This window comes from Scardinius erythrophthalmus, assembly GCF_964197995.2.
Source record: "Scardinius erythrophthalmus genome assembly, chromosome: 1".
NCBI lineage: Eukaryota > Metazoa > Chordata > Actinopteri > Cypriniformes > Leuciscidae > Scardinius > Scardinius erythrophthalmus.
In genome coordinates this window covers 12582791-12603995 of record NC_138221.1, presented here as the reverse complement: position 1 = coordinate 12603995, position 21205 = coordinate 12582791, and the positions used below count along the sequence as shown (strand labels likewise).

The 21205-nt window shown below is 36.2% G+C and overlaps 1 protein-coding gene and 2 long non-coding RNA genes across 3 annotated transcripts; 1 reads left to right on the top strand and 2 right to left on the bottom strand.

Annotated features, from left to right (window-relative positions):
* Nucleotide 1: 1 nt before the first annotated feature.
* On the bottom strand, nt 2-5277 carry LOC308687905. Its single transcript, XR_014029814.1, has 3 exons — nt 5204-5277; nt 3956-3998; nt 2-119 (listed from the first exon to the last, which is right to left on the bottom strand). It is a non-coding gene; the product is annotated as an uncharacterized lncRNA (long non-coding RNA).
* A 619-nt stretch (nt 5278-5896) lies between these two features.
* LOC308692529 lies at nt 5897-9589 on the bottom strand. The gene is made up of 5 exons (XR_014030355.1): nt 9512-9589; nt 9153-9184; nt 8405-8780; nt 8217-8287; nt 5897-8057 (listed from the first exon to the last, which is right to left on the bottom strand). It is a non-coding gene; the product is annotated as an uncharacterized lncRNA (long non-coding RNA).
* Nucleotides 9590-10669: 1080 nt separating this feature from the next.
* Nucleotides 10670-13065, top strand: LOC308695038 (uncharacterized protein; the record flags this gene model as incomplete). The annotated part of the gene is made up of 5 exons (XM_081372951.1): nt 10670-10701; nt 10833-11050; nt 11138-11297; nt 11543-11646; nt 13030-13065. Exons 2-5 carry the CDS (start codon nt 10919-10921, stop codon nt 13063-13065), a joined length of 432 nt encoding a protein of 143 aa, XP_081229077.1. The 5' UTR covers nt 10670-10701; nt 10833-10918.
* Between the last annotated feature and the right edge of the window lie 8140 nt (nt 13066-21205).

Below are 21205 nucleotides of genomic sequence, written 5' to 3'. Positions count from 1 at the left end.
GGTTCAAAATGTAAGCAGAGTAATGCAAACAGAAATGCAGATTGACAGCCGCTGAATCAGATGAAAGCAATGACTTAAAATGCAGGAGGCCCCAAAAAGGATGGAAACGAGTCCAATTGCTGAAAGAAAAGAAAAAAATGCAGGTAAGACATACATTCTCATGTAATCTTGGGGTAATTTAAATTTAAACTGACAAACTGTTGGTCAGGCTGCAAAAGGTTTGTTGCTTGTAATGTTTTTTTCCTCTTTGTTATTTAAAATTCTTAACATGTAATTGTATTAATTTAGTGTTTTAATGTGTAATTATTTTTTAAAAGTAGCCTACTTATAATTACATATGTAATTAAATAAATATTTTAACTTTTTTTTAAATTAATAATTAATTAATAAGAAAACAAAGTTGATCAGCTCATGAGGTGCCTAAAAATTGCCATCCATATTTTACAATGATTTATACTACAGGGCCGTTGAATGCTTGAATCTGATTGGTTGACGAACGTTCTAAGGTGTGCAATTATTTTCAGGGAAACGCATGGCTAAAGTAGTTCCAGGCAGGTCTTGACCGCATTACAGTTCCATATCACTTCGCATAGTCAACTGTAATAGCGGAAAATAGGATACAATTCATAACAAGAAAAAACATTTAGCCCCATGCGCTTGATCTGCAATTTTCAATGTCTAGCTCAACAATCAATGGAAACATGCAGTTTAATTAATAAGTTAAATAAGTATATAGTATAAGTATATAGTCCTATCTATAATCAATATAAAATTAAACTGAATATAGGCTAAATAAATGGATAGTTCTGCAGCACTGATTTTTATTGCAGATAATATAACAAATGAATATTTATTGATAGGCCTACTTGTTAAAAGGGCTTTGTGTTTCATTTATTCGGCTATAGTCTACTGTCATCTGTCAATAATAGGAAAAAAAAGAATGAACAAATTAATTAAATCGAATTGAATTAATAAATAATATTGACGCACATGCTTTTCGGTCTCATTATTACAGAGTCTCTCTCTAATAACTGCATTAATAACTGCATATTATAATGAATGTAATTTGATACTTATGACTGATCATGCCCAAACGCGTTTTCAGTCAGTGTTCAAAGTCGGTGTTTAAAATCTGCTGCAGTCGATGAAAACAGTCAGAGAATGTGTCAGCTAGTCGTGTGTCCCCAGCATTAGTCTGCTATCAGTGGCTCAAACCTCCGTTACTAATCAGCAACGGAGCATGGGATTAGATGCGTAAGAAATTAGTCCTACAAGAGCGTTTTAATGACAAAAACTTTACAAACGTCTTGAAATACATAATCTGAACAATGTTTCAAGGTGTGGTAACTGTAGTATAAGCGGAATAATTGACGACAGGCCGTTGAATTATTAGAAAAATAATGCTTCGCGTCGTGACCGCATTGCAACCTTGGGTGTGCATTATTTTTCTAATAATTCAACGGCCTGTCGTCAATTATTCCTTACTTATTGCTAGTCTTTGTTGAATAATAGAAATGATAAAGAGCTTAAAAAATAATTGCATATTAAATCGCAATATTGGTAAAAAATAATACTGCAATATTGGTAAAAATAATTATTTTCCAAAATCATTCAGCCCTAGATATAACTGAGAAGGGTCTGGTGTTAAAGGGATACTTCACCTCTGGAAAAGATGAATGTGTATTTAAAATGGGTAATTTATGTAGTAGAAATGTGAATTTTTTGAATTTATAGTCTTCTACACTGAGAAAAGCCTGAAAATAATGTTGTTTTTCATCCACAAGCTAAAAATACAACTCCCAGAATGCACTTGCTTCACTGTCCGAGGAGGCCACGCCTACCGGTAAGAGAGCGCAGTTAAACTCAAGGCGGCTAGCTACTAGTGGGTCTCCGTGATGAGTCTGACAGGGATTTCGAGATCACCCAAATGTCTGGGATTCAGCTTTTGTGTTCTACAGTCTCCATTCATTATTCTACTGATACAAATCTTAATGCTAAATCCAATCACCGCAGATTAGCATCACGCAAAGCAGGGATTTTGGAAAAATGAATCGTTGAACGAATCATTCTGGAGTCGCTGAGCAAATCAGGTAAAAATAAATGACTTTTATAAGACAACAAAAGTGTTTTTTTTGTCATTGCATGCATGTAAAACTATTGTTGTGGACTCCCAAAGCAATATTAGGAAAATTTTAAATGCCATAATAGGGGCCCTTTAACCAGGCTACAAAAAATGAGCTTTCAGTAAGATTTTGTATTGGGCGCAGTACCACAAATTCTCCATTAGATGCCAGCAAAACTCCACTGGGACACAGAGGTTTAATTTGTTATTTAGAGTGGAGTTTTTCCTCTCAAATTACACACATTGGGTCTCATTCATGAAACAGGAGCAGAACGAATTTGTGTAAATCATGTGTAAAGTGGTTCTGGTGTAAATTTTAGGATTCATTAAAATGTTCGTATTTTCCAAATGTTAGTTGGTACGAAAGAAATCTACACCTGCTCCCAGTCCCAGCCACGCGTAAATAGTGCGTTTAACATCCGAACGTTTTGCTCATTAATAAGGCTGCCTTTTAATTCACCGTAATCGGGTACATATTTACACAGCATTTTGAAAAAAGATTATATATAGTAATTACATACGGTTTTTCTTTTAACTTTTATTACGAGAGCCAGTAATAGCATCTGCAAACGGAACACAAGTCCACAAGTATTTTTCTTTTATTTTTTTTATATTCAAGCTGTTCATTCTTTTTCAAGTCACAAAGGTTGCAGTCAAGCTTCATGTCGAACCATTTTCTTTTCACTTCTGGGACTGTTCGATGAAACTCCATTAACTGCATCTGTAATATTCTGCCAAGCATTTTTACCTAAAGCATTTAGGTATTACCTAAAAAATAAAAAAAATTTAGGACCTGATACGCCACTATGTACGCTTGAAAATAAAATGTGGCGTTTTGAATGAACTTCTGATAATAAAACTTCAATTTCTGCATCTGAGAAATTTCTCCTTCATTTGCTTTTGAGAAGACATGTTGAAATCCTTCGTTTGGTGTCATAATATGATGCCCATATATAGTTGTCAGTCGGTTTTAATGGGCGGGATTTATGGTAATTAAGAATGAGCGTGCACGCGCGTCCCATTTACGACTGATTGGAATTCATTAACCCACACACACATTTCACTATCACGATTTTATGTTTGTACAGGGTTTCCCATACATTCATTAATTTGTGGCGGCCCGCCACAATATCAACGCTGACCGCCACGGATTGATTCAGATTTTTAAACTATTTAATATGGGTACAATTGTATTTTATTGTAGAGACTATGAGTTTCTTTGTTCTGCTGAACACAAAGTAAGATATTTGGAAGAATGTTTGTTGTTCAAACAGATCTCGGTCCCCATTGACTACCATAGTATATATTTTTTCCTACTATGGAAGTCAATGGGGACCGAGATCTGTTTGATTCTGTCATTCTTCCAAATATCTTAATTTGTGTTCAACAGAACAAAGAAACTCATACAGGTTTGGAACAACTTGAGGGCGAGTAAACTATGATAGAATTTTCATTTTTGGGTGAACTATCCCTGTAAGGCAGGGGTGTCAAACTCAGTTCCTGGAGGGCCACTGTCCTGCAGAGTTTAGCTCCAACCAGCTCCAAAAACACCTGCCTGGAAGTTTCTAGTAATCCTGAAGACCTTTATTAGCTGATCAGGTGTGTTTAATCAGGGTTGGAGCTAAACTCTGCAGGGTTGTGGCCCTCCAGGAACTGAGTTTGACACCCCTGCTGTAAGGTATCTGACACTAAGTGTTGTCAATGGAAATGTGTACTTGTCACAAAAAATATATGATATATTTAACTTTATTGATTGATAATACTTCAAATGCACAAAAAAATGATAATAGTGATACGGTATCAAGTAGTGGTGTGGCATATTAATTTGCTTACCTACAGCTTCATCCTTCAAGCCACGAAGTAAACTCATCAGGCACTTGAACACAGAAACAGAGGACACAGTAATGAGCATCAATTGTTAGGTTGTGTGAATGCGCTCTAAACAATTTCCCCATGAACTATGCATGTATACACAGAGCAACAGCCTCAACATTAGCTGCAGGGTCATCATCATCATCCTAGATGTTATACATGAATCCCAGAACATCTTCTGGTGGTGAGGCAGCATCCATCTTGCTTCAGCTGGACACTGGATCCCCTCTAATGTCTCTCATCCTTTTCTTTCAATCTAGACATCCTTCACAAGCTATAACTTATCTGCATGTCATAATCCCCTGACCCGGTTAGGGTTGTAAAGTTATACTGGTATAATGATATTTCATGGTACACACACAATTAAACTGAGGGGCTTATTAGTGCACTACATATATGGCCTTCACCAAGTTCCAAACAAGTTGCCTATTACATCATATGTCCAGTAAGAGCGGCATTAAGACATTTAAAATGTTCCTCGTCACTCAGTGATACTAAATAACTGTCATAACGGAATTAATGTTTGTTGGTTGAAGACGGTGGTGGAAATAGACGAGCTCGAGTTGATTTCATATTTGTTTCATATAAATTGCGCGAATTTTGTAGTTAATTGTTAGACAAGTTAGTTGCTTCGTTTGATTTACATTATAGGATTAATTAGTTACCATATATTGTATTTATATTAGTTGTGTACAGTTTGATAAGGTTGATTTTCAATAGGTTATAGTTTTTTACCCTTAGATTTAGTGTACAGTTAAGTTGTGTGTATATATAAGCTGTTTACGTGTTTGTGTATATAAGATTAGCTAGTTTATACGCCGTTTGTAGCTTTATTTACTTCTTTGTTTTGTTAGGCCTAACGTTACGCGTCGTGTTCATATAGTAAGGCCTATATTGTTTTCGTAATTTTAGTTTTTTAATTCAGGTCCATTACACCACTGTCCCCGTGAAAACAGTTAACGTTACATTTGTGGTAAGTACGTTAAATTTATTAATATATTACCCTTTCGTCCACAGCTAACGTTATACGCTGCGGGTTAAGTGCGCGAGACGATTAGCAGCTACATTTCTTGCGCGAGATCATGCAATCCAGAGCTCGCGACGCAAGATCTATGATCTATATAATTGCTTCTTGAATAAAAGAAAGCTAACATTTGATGTAGTTATAATTAAACACATAATTAACGTTTAAATTATGAAACGTCTTACCTTTTAAAGGTGTTTCTGTAGCCGCAGTCTTCCAGATAGCCAGCCGTGTGTGTGTGCGACCGTGTGGTTTACTGGCAGACACATAACGTTACTGTCTATCACAGCACACTATACCGCCTCCTATTGTACTGGAGTTTAATTAAAATGAGCTCTAGGGCTGAATACTGTGCAAACACACTGACAAGTAAAGCGGACTATAAAAACAATAGGCGTCCCAGTGCAAGTAGTTTTTTGGCCAAATCACAATAATAGCCTAATTCACCTTTGTTTGTAGAAAGATGTGGTTCACTTCTTGAACATATTACTAAGGTCACAGCTGAGTGTAGATTGTGCAGACCATTCAGCCTGATACATATCTTTATGGAATCATCTTTGAACCTTTATTCATTATATTAACATTTAAATTAATTCAATTTATATTTAAATTATAAATTTAAGCAAAAAAATCTAAATAGGGACAATTTACAAATTGTTTAATTAAAAAAAAACATGCTACGACTTTAGTTTAAATATGCTTTGTCACAAAAAAGTTGCTTATATATATTAATTTATGCTTATTTTTATTTTCTCAGCCAGTATACTTCTTGCAAATATGTCATCCAAAAAGGTAAGTTCAGAAGCAAAACAAGTTATATGATTGATACTGGTAGTTTGAGGGGGGAATAAATAGATTAAATCTACAAGTTTACTGAAAAACATCATTTATTGGATCATTGGCAGAGACACCAGTACAGTAGCTTGATGACATCCAAAGAGCGTAGGAAGCAGTACAAAAGAATTTGGACTAGAGTGTCAAGGGCACAAAAGAAGGCAGCCAACAAACCAACTGTCAGTTCAGATGAGATGGCCACCATTCCTGAAACTGACAGTTTTAGTCACAACCAGCTCTTTGAGGAGGAAAATTGTGTGGTTTCAGATACAACCCTGTCAAGTTCTGAGAGTGAACAAGACAGTACACCCATGCTGCTCAGAGAACAACTTTCAGAATGGGCATGTGTGTTTCAAATTAAACATAACGCTGTGGATGCTCTCTTGAGCATACTTAAAAAACATGGACATGAAGAACTCCCCCAAACTGCAAGGACACTCTTTGGAAACGAAAACCACTACGAACTTTCTAACAAAGATGGTGTCGAGAGTGTTAAGTTTAATGTGGCAGATCAGCTGTCAAAACATCTGAGCAGATATCCTGCATCTGTGACAGAGCATCTGCAGTCACTTGACCTTTCGATGAACGTTGATGGGCTACCATTATTCAAAAGCACGAACCTATCCCTCTGGCCAGTTCTCTGTTCCATAAACCTGTCACCCGAATGCATTTTCCCCCTCTGCATATCCATTGCTGCATCCAAACCCAAAACACTCAACTTTGTTGATGACATTGTTCAGGAATTGGGAAAACTAATCCAGGATGGTCTAACCTGGGGAGGCAGATGCTTAAACATCCAAGTAAGATGTATTACCTGCGATGCCCCAGCAAAAGCTATGGTCAAGTGTGTAAAGCAGTTTTCTGGATACTATGGGTGCGATAGATGCAACCAGAGGGGATCCTGGCATGGTAGGATTACATATCAAGAAACAAATAACCTGACCATGAGGACAGATGAATCATTCAGGGAGTGCTGGCAACCTGAACACCATCAAGAAGAGCAGATCTCACCCTTCTCTGTCCTCCCGATTGACATGATAAAATCCTTCCCCATAGATTATATGCACCAGAGCTGTCTTGGGGTAATGAAAAAGTTGCTGCTTTTGTGGACAAGAGGTAGAACAGATTTCCGGATGTCATCAGGAGATGTGACCAGTGTAAGCGAGAGGCTGGTGACACTAAAGAAGTCCATTCCTGATTGTTTTGCCAGGAAGCCAAGGGGTTTGGAGGAAATTGAACGCTGGAAAGCAACAGAGTTCAGACAGTTTGCTTTGTACACTGGGAAGATTGTTCTAAAGGGAGTTCTCAACGATCAGCTGTATGAACACTTCTTGTGTTTCAGCACAGCTCTTTGCATTTTAGTGAGCCCAGACCTTACAAAGTCACAAGTACCTTATGCAAACCAGCTGCTGACATATTTTGTGGAGAGAGGACGGGAGCTGTATGGAGAGACATTTTTGGTCTACAATGTCCATTCCTTGCTGCACCTTGCAGAAGATGCCCAAACCTTTGGCAGCCTTGACAACTGCAGTGCATTTAAATTTGAGAGCTATCTTCATCAGGTGAAGAAAATGGTGCGCTCTGGGAAAAACATTTTGGCACAAGTTGCAAATCGCCTGGAGGAAAGATCAAAGTCCAAGATGGAAAACAAGACAAACTTGATGTCATTCAAGAGCCCAAACAATGTGTTTGTGTTAAGCCCTGAACAATGTTGCGAGGTGGTGGCAGAAGAAGAAGACAACACAGTGTTATGCAGAGTCTACACAAATCTACAGCCATATCTGATGACACCGTGTGATTCACGTCTCTACGGAACATACACCGTTAACACTAGGCATTCTCAAATGCTCTGCTTAGAAAGACAGTCACTTCAGAGGAGGGCATTCATTGTGGACGAAAACTATGGGACCAAAATTGTGGTGTCCATTCTTCATACTTTCTAGAGCTTTCTTGACAATGATGAGAGAATGACAATTTGAGTAAGAATACATACTTGAAGTATTCCTTTCGTCCCCTGAGTCTCTACATCTTTCATCCCTGAGTCTCCGCCTCCTAAAGCTTTCCCCTCTGAGTGTCTAACGCCTTTGGCTTCATCCCTGAGTGTCTGGGTCCTGAAGCTTTGCACCCTGAGTCTCTGCCTTTAGAAGATTTGCCCCATGAGTTCCTGCCTCCTGTCTTTATCCAGCGCCATTAACTTTTGAAAACCTAGATGTTTCCAGTACAACAAAAAAACAACATCAGAAAAACATAATTTAAGCATGAGGTTAGAGAAAGTAGCCAATAATTGTCTATTAATAGGTAATTGTGTACATTAAATTTGTGTATTGCAAGCTGAAGTAACAGAGTTATCTGAATTTTACTTACAGATTTATCTCCGCTACGTAGTACTCAATTTCATTGAGCAAAATGAGGTTGAGGTGGCACCATCCTCATGGCTAGAGTGGATCGATGGGGTAAGATTTAGATGATATATATATATATATTTTTATAATACGTAAATGATAAACATTAAAACAAGTCAACTATATACAGAAAACATTAAGTAAACATACTTGTTTCTGTCTGAAAGGTACTGTTTTGCTATTGGCCCAATTCAAATGTTGGGACCAAGGTCAAAAAATGTGCCATTCGAGACGAACACCTCTGGACAAAATATGCAGTCAGAGTATTTTCTGACACAGGTAAAGGAAAAAAAACAAGGCTATCTTCAAGCTCAATAAATACTGGCAACCATTCATAAAATATAAATTGTTTATATAATGTATATTAAGCAAAAGTTGTGCTATTTTGAGAACAGACAGTTACAACCTGGCAAGATACCGGGTCCAAAAAGCACTGGAAACCTCTCATGTTGAGGACTCTGATGAAAACAGTGTACGAAAGATCATCCCACCAAGACGATTCAGAGGTATTAGATCTGTGCTAATACTGTAAATAAACTAAGGTTAGTCACATTAAAAGACAATTTCAGTTTTAACTTTGTTTCTTGCAGAAGAAGAAATCCAGCCCAGAAGAGCACAACAGACACAACACTGTAAGTATACATACAGCATTAAACAAATGAAGTTGAAATGATCAAGGAAAGTCAAATGCATGTCGTCTATAAATATTTTCTTTAAATTATCATTTTGTTTTACAGTTCAGGAGGACAGTGAATCATCACAAGGTGAAATCAGTATGTTACTGTCATTGTATCCATTGTTAAATATTGATAAATTGTTAAACAGCGGGGATGATAAAGGATTTAGAACAGAGACATTTTGCATCTGTTTCTAATTTATATTAAAAAAAATTTCTTACCCTATTGTTTTTAATTCTGAAGATGAGATGTCCTGCTTGAGAGCAAAGAAAACCAAAAAACGGTCAAGATCGACACCAATTAGACCCGAGTGTAAGTAGTGTGTTAAAAAAATTAACTGTTGAATATTTGATTATAATAATGTTAGATGATAATCTAAAGAGTACAGAGAAGTCCCTTTCTATGTTGTGCAAAAATGACTCAATTTAAGAAGGCCTACACATTTAGAAATGTTAAAAAAAAAAAACTTTCAAAGACTGTTAATGCTGTTGTTGTTGTTTTTTAGCTGAGGAGCCTGATGAAGGTAAAATCAATCGGATTTACTTTGATATGTTTATTCTATTATTACTTTTCTACTTACGGTTTTTTTCCTTATGTTAGATGAGGTACAACCTATAACAAAACATACAAAAAGATCCATGTTGCCTGAAGCACCTCGCTGTAAGTGAATTTAAATGTTTTCAGTCACATAGTTGTACTTCCATTGAATTAAAGGAATATTCCAGTATTTGTGGTATAATACTGTATACTTGTTTTCAAATGTATAGTCACATGATTTACACATATGCTAATAACATTTTTATGGCTTATAAAAAGAAAAAGAAAAAAACTACAGATCAAGCATGTACAAGAGTGCAACTGTTGGACTAAAAATGGGTCTTACAGACATTTTTTCTTAATCTAATGATTTATTTTATGTGTTTAAAGTTCCATCTCCTTCATCACAACTGCTGCCACATCAGTCCATTTCTGCCAACTTTCAGAATCAAGGTACATTAAAATGTTTTTTTTTTATGTCGACTTTGGAGTCTCCCTGCTAAAATTCGCGCTCAGCGTCTGTGAATATATTTGTTGTTGTTTTTTTTTGTGGTTTTTTTATAACTAGACACATGGATACAGATATTAATCTGAATAATGTTTTTGTAACTTGTTAGGAAGTGTGAATGATCCACAATCTCTTCGAGATGGTAACTATTTAATTAATTTCATCATAATTATCTTACAGTCAGTTTTATTAATTGTCTCCCAAACAGACGTATATGTTAATTTTTTGTATTGCTGTAGTTAGTTATGTCATTAATTTCAAAACAAATTCTGAACAGAAATATTAACTGAAGGCTACAAATTTTACTATATTAATTCTCAATATGTAAACATTAATTTTTAATCTTTTGCCTAACATGATGAAAACGGCTTCATGTTCCTTGTCCCCTCACAATGACAGTAAACTAATTATTAGGCTGCATTACATGAATCACGTTACAAAGGCCCATTTTCAGTTCAAAATGTTATAACGTTTAACATTTATAATATAAAACAGTTGTCAAATATGAAATGTTTAGTTTAGGTACTGTACTTACATCTCATCTCGCACTTGACCATGAACACGTGTCGATTTTGGAGTCTCCCTGCTAAAATTCGCACTCAGCCTCTGTGAATATATTTGTTGTTGTTTTTTTTATAACGAGACACATGGATACAGATATTAATCTGAATAATGTTTTTGTAACTTGTTAGGAAGTGTGAATGATCCACAATCTCTTCGAGATGGTAACTATTTAATTTCATCATAATTATCTTACAGTCAGTTTTATTAATTGTCTCCCAAACAGACGTATATGTAAATTTTTTGAATTGCTGTAGTTAGTTATGTCATTAATTTCAAAACAAATTCTGAACAGAAATATACAAGTTATTTGAGAATTTGGAGAGGAGAATCGTACTGAAACTGGACGCAATTCAGGAAAACATCACATCAGCGGTCAGAATGCAGAATATGAGGCAGCCAAACACCTCTGTCTCTGATCTCACAGAGGTGCTAGAGGAACCCTGTAAGACTGTGGAGGAATTAGAAGAGCTGTGTGAGAAGCTAAAGGATGCTGACCTTCGAAAGAAGATGGTAGTGCCACAACACAAGTAACATTACTAACCTGAAATACTAAACAATCCACTCTTGTGATCAATTGCTGTTTTTTGTTGTTTGTAGATTCGTTATCTGTGTCTTCAGAGTGGAGGCACCTTGGGAGATGGAATAAGGAGAATGTTAAAAAAAATTGGAGATAACTCTTTATGGAAACATTACAGCTACAAAGGGAGAAAGGGAAAGCTTAAATTTCAGCAGCTCCTAATTAATGATGTGATCATACGTAAGTTTCAAAACTTGCCACTAATGACTAATAATGTGCCACAATAATTCACAATATTTGGAATGTAAATAAGTTTGTTCATCGTAAATGTATAATTGTAAAATTTGTTAGTTCTCAGTACTTAGCGTTCAGACTCATAGCACTCATTTTGAAAACAAAATGTAATGTTTGAAGCGTTTTAATAGAACTTTCAACATCTATCTGAGTGCAAGTTTTAATAACTGTGATCTCTGTATGTAATCAAGGTGCCTGCAGTAAGGCATATCCACACCAAAAAACCCAGAGTGTGGAGGAAATGATTGCTGTGACCCTGAAACATGCCCCAGATCGTGCAAAAACAGCAACTCAGGCAAGTGCATAGCATTTAATTCTAGCAGTTATAATAGGTTAGATTACATTAGATAGGTACATTGAAACATGACCATATGACAGATTAAAATGTTATCTGATCTAATAAAAAATATACAGGCTGCAAAACAAACTATAATATTTTGTCAATAAAAAACAACTATTACGTTTTTTCATATAAAATGCATTTCAAGACATTTGAAGGATAAGAAATAGCTTTAAAACCATGTCAGCGAGCAGTAGATTATTTGTCAATACCTTATCACCTCTTATGCTATCCATAAGTCCTTATCTTTCTCTCAGTCTTTGCATAGAGCTGAACTTTTTTAATTTACTGAAGGCTACAAATTTTACTATATTAATTCTCAATATGTAAACATTAATTTTTAATCTTTTGCCTAACATGATGAAAACGGCTTCATGTTCCTTGTCCCCTCACAATGACAGTAAACTAATTATTAGGCTGCATTACATGAATCACGTTACAAAGGCCCATTTTCAGTTCAAAATGTTATAACGTTTAACATTTATAATATAAAACAGTTGTCAAATATGAAATGTTTAGTTTAGGTAGGCTACTTACATCTCATCTCGCACTTGACCGTAAACACGTGTCGATTTTGGAGTCTCCCTGCTAAAATTCGCGCTCAGCGTCTGTGAATATAAAAGCCCTCCTACTTTGATTTGATTGGTCATCTCAAATATTTCTGACATTGACGAGCAGTAACAGACCAATGAAGCTCAGTTGAACACGCACACACAAACACACCCTGTCCTCTGTATCTGACGTGTGATTGAATAACGCGCTGATTATAAGATGGGGTTTTTTTCTTTGAAAAAAGAAGTGTAATCAGCAACATTTTAATAATAATAATATCTAACATTTCATAGGAATATTGGTGCATAGCCTAATTTATTTCCATATTCACTTGTTGGGTCTCCCAAAATGGCTGATAAACATGATTTAAGTCTTGATCTCCTCTACAGTGGACATGTATGAAATCAACGCCCTTTGATATTATTGAGATAAAGACTTTCTGAAAGAACAGCTGTTCTGTAACAAAGTCTTTATACCAATAATATCAAATATCATAATAAAAAAATCTATAAATATCATTAGATAGCCTAACTTATATTAGCCTACTTATGATGTCATAAGTAAAACAAGAATAGAGTATATTTAATTAGGTCTAATGTATAGGCCTATATCATGTAGCCTATGTCTGAGTTGCGTGTGTGACAAAGTCGCCATGCAAGCTTAGCTTATGAGTTACATTATGAGCTCATATGTAGAGATCAAGCTGCATGATGTTTGCATTTTCACATAAATGCACAACGATAACATAAACAGATACTAATTACTGTGCTCATTTCGTTATTTCAGGTTAGAAGCCAACAGGAAGAATTTCCATCGGAGTAACCCCGGCCACAGCTGACAACCAGATCCAGACCATGCAGACCCCTCCCCAACAGACACACACACACACACACACACACACACACAGACACAGCGTGCGCGAGCGCAACAGACACAGACACACACACACACACACACACACACAGACACAGCGTGCGCGAGCGCGTACACACACACACACACACACACACACACACACACACACACACCTTTAGGCTACAATTGTTCAGTTCAAATAAATGTACTTTGTTCCTTACAATTTCTCACGTGTCTTCTTTGGCCGTTTTCTGGTAAAAAGTAAAATAAAAGTAAAATAAAACGAATTAAGCAAAAGTCCCCTAAATGTCCCGAATGACCGCTGTTGGTCCCGTGAACGTCCTCTTGAACGTTCGGAGGACGTCTTTGCGAACGTCCGCGGGACATCAAGCGGACTCCACATGGGGACGTTCGGGGGGACGTTCGCACAGGCCATTTAGGGGACGTTCTGGGGACCTTTTTTTGTTAGCTGGGTTGTGCGTCTTTTCTGGCGTCTTCCTTCTGAAATAAACATTTAGTGCAGCAGCAGCGAGCATGAGGAGAATATGTTGAGTTCATTCAGACCTGAGCGAGTTTGTGTTCGTTTGTGTGATTGTCTCGATGTTTGGAGTGAGAACTGTTACTGAATGTCAAGTCAAGTGTTACAGTTTGAGATATGTGAGAGGAATTGATGAGCTTATGAGTTTTTTAGGATCATTGTCAGTTTTGAATAACGTTAGTGCCATGATTGTAATTACTAGAAAATAAAAATATATTTTAGATATTGACATTATGCCAGAGGAGAACTGGCCCCCGACTGAGCCTGGGTTCTCCCAAGGTTTTCTTTTCTCCATTAGGTCACCTGATGGAGTTTTAGGACACCATTAGGCCACTTGATGGAGTTTTTTCGGTTCCTTGCCACTGTTGCCTTTGGCTTGCTCAGTTGGGGATATTTTGGGGATATTTAATTTTATTCTATCAATCAATAAATTCCACTAGAAACAAACTTTGTTGTATTATTTTAATTTAATACTGTGAAGCTGCTTTGATACAATCTGTATTGTGAAAAGCGCTATACAAATATACTTGATTTGATTTGATTTGATTATACTGTTGTAGTTATTTAGATGAGGTGGTTAATTAAGTTTGGTTTGTTTTTATTAAAAAATATGGCGAGAAGCAACTGTATTATCTTTCAGTAGAGCAGTTTTACAGGCTTTTATCATGTATCCTGACTCAAATAATGTGTTTCTAACAGCAAACACTCAGAATAAAGTGAGATGATCTGCTAATTATGGCTGTGAAAAGATTAATCGCTATTAATGGCATCCAAAATAAAAGTTTGTGTTTACATAATAAATGTGTGTCTACTGTGTATCATTATTTTGTATATATATATATACACACACACGCACGCATGCATGCATTTATTTAAGAAATATTTGCATGTATATACTGTATATATTTAAATATAATTTATATTATATATAAATATAAATATTTCTATATATAAATAACACATTTTTCTTAAATATATACATGCAAATGTGTGTATTTATATATACAAAATAATGATACACCGTAGACACACATTTATTATGAAAACACAAACTTTTATTTTGGATGCCATTCATCGCGATTAATCTTTTCACAGCCCTACTGCTAATGATCCTGAATGGCTTGTTGAATGAGTGTTGATAGTCTGAGGCTCATCAATATTAACAGATCTGCTGAAAACACTCTTTATTTCATTACAATTGGTCCTGATTTCACCCTTATTTATTATGCTTCATTGTTGATGCTGAAGAACATTCATGTTAGAAACATTCAAGCACATTTAGATAAACAGTTCAACTATGAAACGTTACAGAATGTTTTTTGTTTGTTTTCAACAAATGTTCAGTAAAGGGAGGTTTGGACATTTTATATTGATTGTCAACATCAGATCAAGCTAAATGATATTTTATGTTTTATTTGACATAATATCTGGTTCCAAATTTACAACAACATTACCAGAATTTGTGTAATTTTCAACATAGTTTACACTTAAAAAAAAATAATAATAATAATTTAGGAATAGTCATTAAACACCAAGTTACTAATAAAATTGCATTTGTCAAATATCATACAAGTTATTCATAGTTATAGAGATTCTTCTTACAGGGACTTTGGTAGCAGGGTTGATGGATACAGTCAATGCTACAGTTTGTGTAAAACTGAGACAATGGATTGAGATTATTTTCTTGTCTTGCCATCATGCAGTAGAAAGAAACTGAAATAAAATTACAAATTCATAATAAATTACAAACTAAAACTAAATGAAACTAACAACAGTTACTGAAAAACTAACTGAAATAAAATAATAATTAGCAAAAATAAATCATCGTTTTCGTATTTAATAAGCGCTTTACTTTGGTGGAAAATCAGACCTGTGGCTGTTTAGGGAATAGGGATCGACCAATATTAAGTGTAGGGCTGGGCGATATGGCCAAAAAAAAATATCACGATAATTTTTTTTATATCAGTCGATATCGATAATTATCACAATAAAAGTCAAATCTTTATTTCTTTAAAGTTTAAAGGCAGATTTTTGCTTTAAGTTGTAGAAACCAGAGCGTTAACTGTGGTTTTAAACTTCTCTTTATTGTCAGAACATATCATGACAAACACTTGCCAAACAGGTGAACATTTCACAAATCTGAGGTAGAACATTCAAACATTTGTCATTTTTCCTTAACAAAATACATATATTTATTGGACAATTAATTTATTAGTTTCTGCATGTGCTTATTTTTATTTGGTAAAATGTAATATTCTGACTGTTTGAGTTTTATTAAACTTAACCATTGGTCATCCAGTATCATGCATTTAGATCATGACAACCACAGATGAAACCAGGCATAGCCTGTAGCACCTCACTATCATGGCAAAATGTAACTTTATGGTTTCTATGGTATTTGTATGAAAAACAGTAGTCTAAATACATTATTAAATACTGTAATTATATTCCATTAGTCCTTTAATACATTGTCTACATTAATGATATAATACAATTCAATATGTATATCCTACATTTCATGGTGCAGTTAATATTACTAGGCTAACAGTAAATCCGTGGTGGGAATTTGTAGACGGAAAAGCCTTCTGACTGTATCGTTGCGCACAGTTTGTCAGCGCTGTTTCATCTGCCTTTAAGCTGGTTTAAATCACTGAGACATTGTGTTCCTCGCTGAATTCAAGCGCTTCTCACTGGATTTCGTGACCGAGACCGATCAGAGTAAGCGCATCTGCTCTAACTTTAGTGAGCTCGCGCTCGCGGAGCCTCGCACTGCCATTTGGACTTTGAACCGAGCGGATAAATGGTCCGTGTGGCGCGCGGTTCAAATGAGTTTCGTTCCGCTTTTGGCGCATAAACATTATCGAACATTTATCGACCTCTTGATATCGTTTTATCGAGAAAAACTATATCGCGATAATTATCGTTATCGTTTTATCGCCCAGCCCTAATTAAGTGTCGATGCCGATACCGATTTTTTTCATCAGCCTTAGCCGATGACCGATACGGGTTGCCGATTTTCTTGGGCCGATATTTGGAGCCGATACTGCTTTTGCTCACTCAATTTACATCATAAAAATGACACGTATATAATATATAATGATAACAACTGTTACAAATCTAAATTAAGAAAGGAACATTTATTGAACTTAAAAAAAAAAAAACAATATTTGACAAATATTAAAAACATGTGAGGTAGAACAGAAAAAAGTTCAGTGCTGAAAATACTGAAAATAAATATTTAATCATAATTCAAATTCTGAAAATAAATTCTGAAAATAAATATTTAAGCATAATAAATAAAATAATTTGACTGGAACATGTTATTCTGTGTAGTTGTCTGATATATGTAATCGTGATCTCCATTTTAAACAAAACAAAAACGATTTTAAACCAAATAGATTCTAAGTTTATTATGAATTAGGGATCGCGTCTAAAACGTGTGGAAAGCACGGCCGCACCGCTTCTACAAGCGCTTGCGTCTGTTGTTGCTATGCAAACATGAACTGCTCTCCATGATGACGAGGAAGTAAGGATTAATTTATTTCCTGCCCTTTACGACTACATGTATTTATGGAGATGAGAAATAAAAACCCGCCCTGTCAAGCTATGATCCGCTGTTCGGCCGAGCTTTCGATGTTGTCATGGAAAGGTCAGTTGTTTTTTTGTCACATGACCTGTGTGCGCTTGCAGCATTCTGAAAAGTTTAGATTTTTTCATCTCACCACGACACAGAAGCGCCTGGACAAACGAGCGCGCTGCATCGCATGCGTGTCGCAACCGCGTCACTTCTTTTATGAGCACACGTCCAAACCTCAGCCAGGTGGTCGCTGAATAAAACTCCCACAAATATCACGGAACAACGTCGGCATTATTTAATCCTATGACCAGTGTTTGTAACAGCTGCCGTATGCATATGGACAGCCTCAAACTTAGCTATTTGCAGCTCCCTAAATACAATGACAAGCAGTTTTATAGATGAGGCATTCGCGTTTTCCATTTGGACCCACAAACTTGCTTAGCTATAGTTGCACGCACATATAGAGCAACGTGTTTCCACTTTCAAAGTGTATTTCAGCTAATTCAAACAGTTAAAAAGATGCTTTGGAATTTTAAAACTAACCGTTGTCTTGAAGAGGCTTCCAGCACTCTGCTAGTGTAGAGAGGGGCAGTGCATGGGCTGCACGTGAACTGCAGCGTCTCCAGCAACACAGAGCTGCCTGCGGACGCCTGTCTGTAAATAATGCAGGGAAAAAAAACTATCGGCGAACGCAGCAGCCGTGTATCGGCATCGGCCATCGTATCGGCATCAAACCTGCAAATATCGGCCTGATTTTATTGACCGACCGATAAATCGGTCGATCACTATTAGGAAAATGCCTGTATAATGCGCTTCACACGCGTGAAGTTGCTGAGGCGATTAACCGCTGTCCTGTGTCGACAAAATATCTCATCATTTGTGCACTCTAATGTTGTTCCAAACCTGTATTAATTTCCTTCTAATATTTTCTAATATTTTTCTAATATTAAAGGTGCATTAAGCAACTTTTCATGTAAAAAATACCCGTTTTCTAACCCATACATGCTTAAACAATTGCCTGATGGGCTGAATGAGCCCTTCTCTAATCACTGAGATTGCCTCTATAATCCTGTAAAGTAAAATAAATAAGAGGGATTCGGGCCGGAATTTTAGACTGGGCGTGGCGTCATGCGCGTTCACGGCACTCTCACATAGCTATGTCTGGCAGGTTTGTGTATTCGCCGGCATTCTCCGTAGAAGATGGATTGTAAGAGACCTGCTTATAGTTCATTTCAAACACCAACGCAAACTCCACGTAAGATAAAAAAAAGAAAACTTTTGTCCGTGAGCGTGCACACCTCTGGTTGCAGTTTCGCTTGCCGCCAGAGGGGGCATAGTTCTGCAAAAACTCAGAGACTTGCTTAATGCACCTTTAATATTTTGAAGAATGTGGCTATCCAAACTGTAGCTGGTCCCCATTGACTTCCATAGGAGAAAAATATACTATGGTAGTCACCGGGGTACATCAACTGTTTGGTTACCCACAATCTTCCAAATAACTTTTATTTTCAACAGAAGAAAGAAACTTATTCGAGTTTAAAACACCCTGCTATTTTGCAAGTTCTCCCACTTAGAAATCATGGAGGGGTCTGAAATTGTCATCGTAGGTGCATGTCCACTGTAAGAGACATCATCTAAAAAAAAAAATCCAGAAATCACAATGTATGATTTTTTTTAACTATTTATTTGTTTGATACAGCTGCAAATAAGTATTTGAACACCTGAGAAAATCAATGTTAACCCTCTGAGGTCTGGGGTGTTTTGGGGGTCCTTGAGATGTTCTGACATGCCCTGATATTTGTGCTTTTTTCAGTTGCTTATAAACATCAATGGCAAAAAAAAATTACACTCTATTTAGCACAAACAGGACTACCATGATATGTGAGCCACATGGATGTACATGTTTTCATTTTTGAGAGAATAATGTTTATGCATGGTTATTGAAAAAACTAAAAATGAAAGTTTCTGAAATAAGGCCACAAAACACATAGTAAATATATGTCAATAAGACTTTTGGACTAATGGATGTCATCGCCTAGAGTTTTTTCTTCAAAATGATGTGAAAATCATCCTGCCTAATCATTCACATAAAACGATACATTGATTTAAGTTTTGTGAAACACTTTTAGTTTGGAAAGGCAATATGCGGATGGGGCGTAAACGATCATGCATATTTAGTAGTTCACACCTGATGAGACAATGCCCCTGCATACTTAATGAGCCATTCATTCAGGTGTGTCACCTACAGCTAACTTAAATATACGAGCATGATAAAAATGATCATTCTAGAAGAAAATTTCAGTGGCATTTAGTGTGTGTATGCATATATATATGCATACACACACACATATGAAGAGTTTGGTTCCAAAACGCGATAAACGGCATTTAAAAAAAAATTTAGTTCCTGCAAAAATCTGTATTGTATAGGGTCAGTATTGAAAAGTCAATTTTAAATTTTACGTAAAATGTGATATCCGCCGTGTTATTCTGTCATGTTTTCTCCCTTTCTTTCCAAACCGCGACAAACGCCAGTCTCCTTTCTCTGCAGAATGAGATAAATCCGCTCTCAACCAATCACAGCGCACCATTCCACGCACTGTAAACAGTAACGGCAGCGCTTTGAATACACCCGGCATCCTAGTTTTTCCTATCTACTTTGTACTTTTTGATCAACAATCAAACAAAATCTTTTATAATTTTGACGGCATTGATGAACCTGTGGTGGTTTCTGCGGTAGGGAAACGTAAGCCATCGAAATCTAATCATTTACGTGAGGAGATTAAGAAGACGAGGCACGCGAGAGGAGGAAAAATGCCGGCTTTTGCTTGTTCTCACACGACGGCATCAAACTTCTGTCACGCTGACACGTTGAACCCAGGGGATCTTTTGAAAAACTTTCAGTTGTTTTACTCAAAGTCAACGAAAACCGAGCAGGACTAAGCCGTTTTACAGATGATCGCCGTCAAAAAAGTTCAGGAGGTATTTCCTAGCGATAGCTGATTGAATGTATTTTTAGTCCAGTGCCTGTAACGTTAATAAGATATTGATCGAGTTCAGGCTGGAACCAAACTCTTCATAAATATATGTGTGTGTATATATTTATATATTTTCGCCTGACTGTAATGTTGTTTTTATGAAATATTAGGGCATATAAATGTTAATTTGCAGTTTAATACGTTGCTTATACAAATAGCCTACATTTTATTTCAACATATTTCAGTCGATAATCATTTACTCATCTCAGTATAACAATACAGTTTGCTAAAACATCATCATTCATTCACAAACGCGATTTAAAATTTAAACTGTCTTTTTGCGAGCTGTGGTAAACAGCGCGCATCTCTGCCACTCATTCATTCATAAACAGAAACCCGATTCACGTGAGAAGGAAAATAAACGTATTACTGTATTCCTCAGCTCAGTCTGATCCTTGCTCCTCGAAATACCCGCACTTCTGAGGCATTTTCCATTATTATTATTCCTCTCAGCGCTGCGATTACGGTGTAAACAAGTAATGATCTGAATAAACTTGTGTTTTCTCGAGCTGATATGGGGGCGTTCACAGGTTTGCGTGGATTAATTTACACTATTAATTAATAAAATATGTTATTAATGAATTAATACATTGACACATTTAATTAATTACTATTCATATATTACTTAATCTATTAATCATATAGACTCTTTATTAGCTGCTGATGCAGTAATAATTAATTCATGGTTTAGTTGTTCATGAGTCATACATTAACTGTACATTAGTTAGTGCACCTGTATTGTAAAGTGTTACCAAAATTTTCTTAGAGTGCACTGTCGTTCTAACTTAGTTCGTTCTAAGTACTAACGCTATGAATTACCCTGTTGGACACTGGTTCTCTCCACTATCCCTACTCTTTCTGTGATTGTTGCCAGAGTGTTGATAACCTCTTCATTTTCCTCAGCGTTAAGAGTTTTTCTTAAGAAACACCTCAGACTAGGAGAGAGTGCTGTGGCTA